Raw genomic sequence first — 1,885 nt, forward strand, 5'->3', positions numbered from 1 at the left:
TTACCTACTCAAATTAAGGGTAAATACACTTAATTTAAGACATTTTCACTCATCGCTAGATTGTTTTTGCAGTGTGCATCCTGTCATAATTCCACAGAATAAATTAGCTCCATTCAACATTAGCAGGCATTTATTAAACAAAAGCTTTGTGCCGTTTCCATATCTGCACGGATCACATTCCTATAACACCATGCACAGTGTACTGACAGGTTTTCTTGTCCTTCAGGGTCTTTGGTGGGTGTCGGTGATGTCATCTCCCAACAGCTGATTGAGAGGAGAGGATTAGCTCATCACAATGTGAGACGCACAGCCAGGATGATGAGTATAGGATTCTTCTTTGTGGTAAGAAAGGTCATCTTTTTCACCATTGTGTGTCATTTCACACAATCTATATGTTTGCAAGAGGTGTCTTTGGGAAGAATAACCTATTTATCTTCCGTCCGACTCTATACAGGAGAGTAATCATTCACAAGCATTCAGGCTTGTGAAGAATATTATATATCCATTAAAACCTGCTGACAGCTGTACAATCTACCCATTAAAGCTGCAAATTTGACTCAATGCAGCATTTATTTATGTCTCAGCAATTGCCTGAAATCAAGAATCTACCAAACATTTGATCTAACTATAGAAGCACATATTGGTGGGATTTAAATGTGATTAGATGATGGATACCAAGGAAATAAATGTCTGAAGTTTATTTATGATGTTCCTCATACACTGCAAAAACAATCTAAATATAAGTAAAGATTTCTTAAATAAAGTGTATTTACCTTAATTTGAGTTGATAAGTAAGAGGATTTGCTGATGGAATTAGTATTTTTACTCTTAAAAAAAGACAATTAGATAAAATTAACTTGAAATAAGACAATGCAATGGTTTTTTCTTATTTTAAATGTAAATGATCTTGTGTCAAAGTGTCTCACTTACCTCCTCAATTCAAGAAAAAATGAACTTATTTTAAGAAAGAATTACTTAAGATTAAAATTTTTTGCAGAGTATAATATAAAGTTACAACACTCCTCATATACTTACACTTATATTTGTTGGTACTGTGCATAAAAAGAAAAACAGGAAGCTGGTTGCTTCACCCTCAGCTGCCATGAAGTGTTTGTTTGTGATTGTTGTTTACAGTCAGCATTTTGAATTTTGGATGACTCATTTGTTTCTCAAATTTGTTTCTTTCTAATTTTGATTGTTTAATGAAACCTTGTGACAAAATAATACATTTTTAGTATAGACTAATTTTTTTTGCTTTTTAAATTCAAGATTGCTTTACTGCATGGTCGACTTTTACAGAAGGACACACCAGAAGTTGATAAATAAATCGACTTATTTTAGGTTTAGGTTTCTAATCTACCTATTAGGATTAGGGTTAGCCTTCAGGGGAGGGAATAAACCAAAGGTATTAAATTAGATGAAGGTATTAGGCAAGGCAAATTTATTTGTATAGCACAATTCAGTACAAAGACAATGCAAAGTGCTTTACATGATTAAAATACAGGAGAATAAAACAGAATCAAAGCAAGTAGGAAAAAAATAAAAATAAATAAATATAAATAAAATAAAAAATGCAAAACAAAAAAAGAATATTAAAAACAGTTGGACTAAAGAAAATATGTTTCAGTTGAACTGTTTAACTTTCCGCATTTTACAGTTTTCTGGAAGTTTGTTCCAGATAAGTGGAGCATAGTCACTAAATGCTGTTTCTCCATGTTTAGTTCTGGTTCTAGGTATGCAGAGCAGGCTGGAGCCAGAAGACCTGAGTGGTCTGGAGGGTTGATACACTGATAGCAAGTCTGTGATGTATTTAGGTGCTAAGCCATTCAGAGATTTATAGACTACCGTATTTTCACGACTATAAGGCGCACTTAAACGTCTTTTT

General features: G+C 33.1%; 1 protein-coding gene across 1 annotated transcript in view; it reads left to right on the top strand.

Moving 5' to 3' along the window:
* Nucleotides 1-1,885, top strand: part of mpv17 (MpV17 mitochondrial inner membrane protein) — a 27,517-nt gene that overhangs the window by 10,432 nt on the left and 15,200 nt on the right. The window contains exon 3 of the mRNA XM_015372822.1: nt 227-342. Within this exon, the coding sequence (XP_015228308.1) occupies nt 227-342 (116 nt within the window). The remainder of the gene's footprint in view (nt 1-226; nt 343-1,885) is intronic.

Source organism: Cyprinodon variegatus, unplaced genomic scaffold, assembly GCF_000732505.1.
Source record: "Cyprinodon variegatus isolate N-32 unplaced genomic scaffold, C_variegatus-1.0 Scaffold76, whole genome shotgun sequence".
NCBI lineage: Eukaryota > Metazoa > Chordata > Actinopteri > Cyprinodontiformes > Cyprinodontidae > Cyprinodon > Cyprinodon variegatus.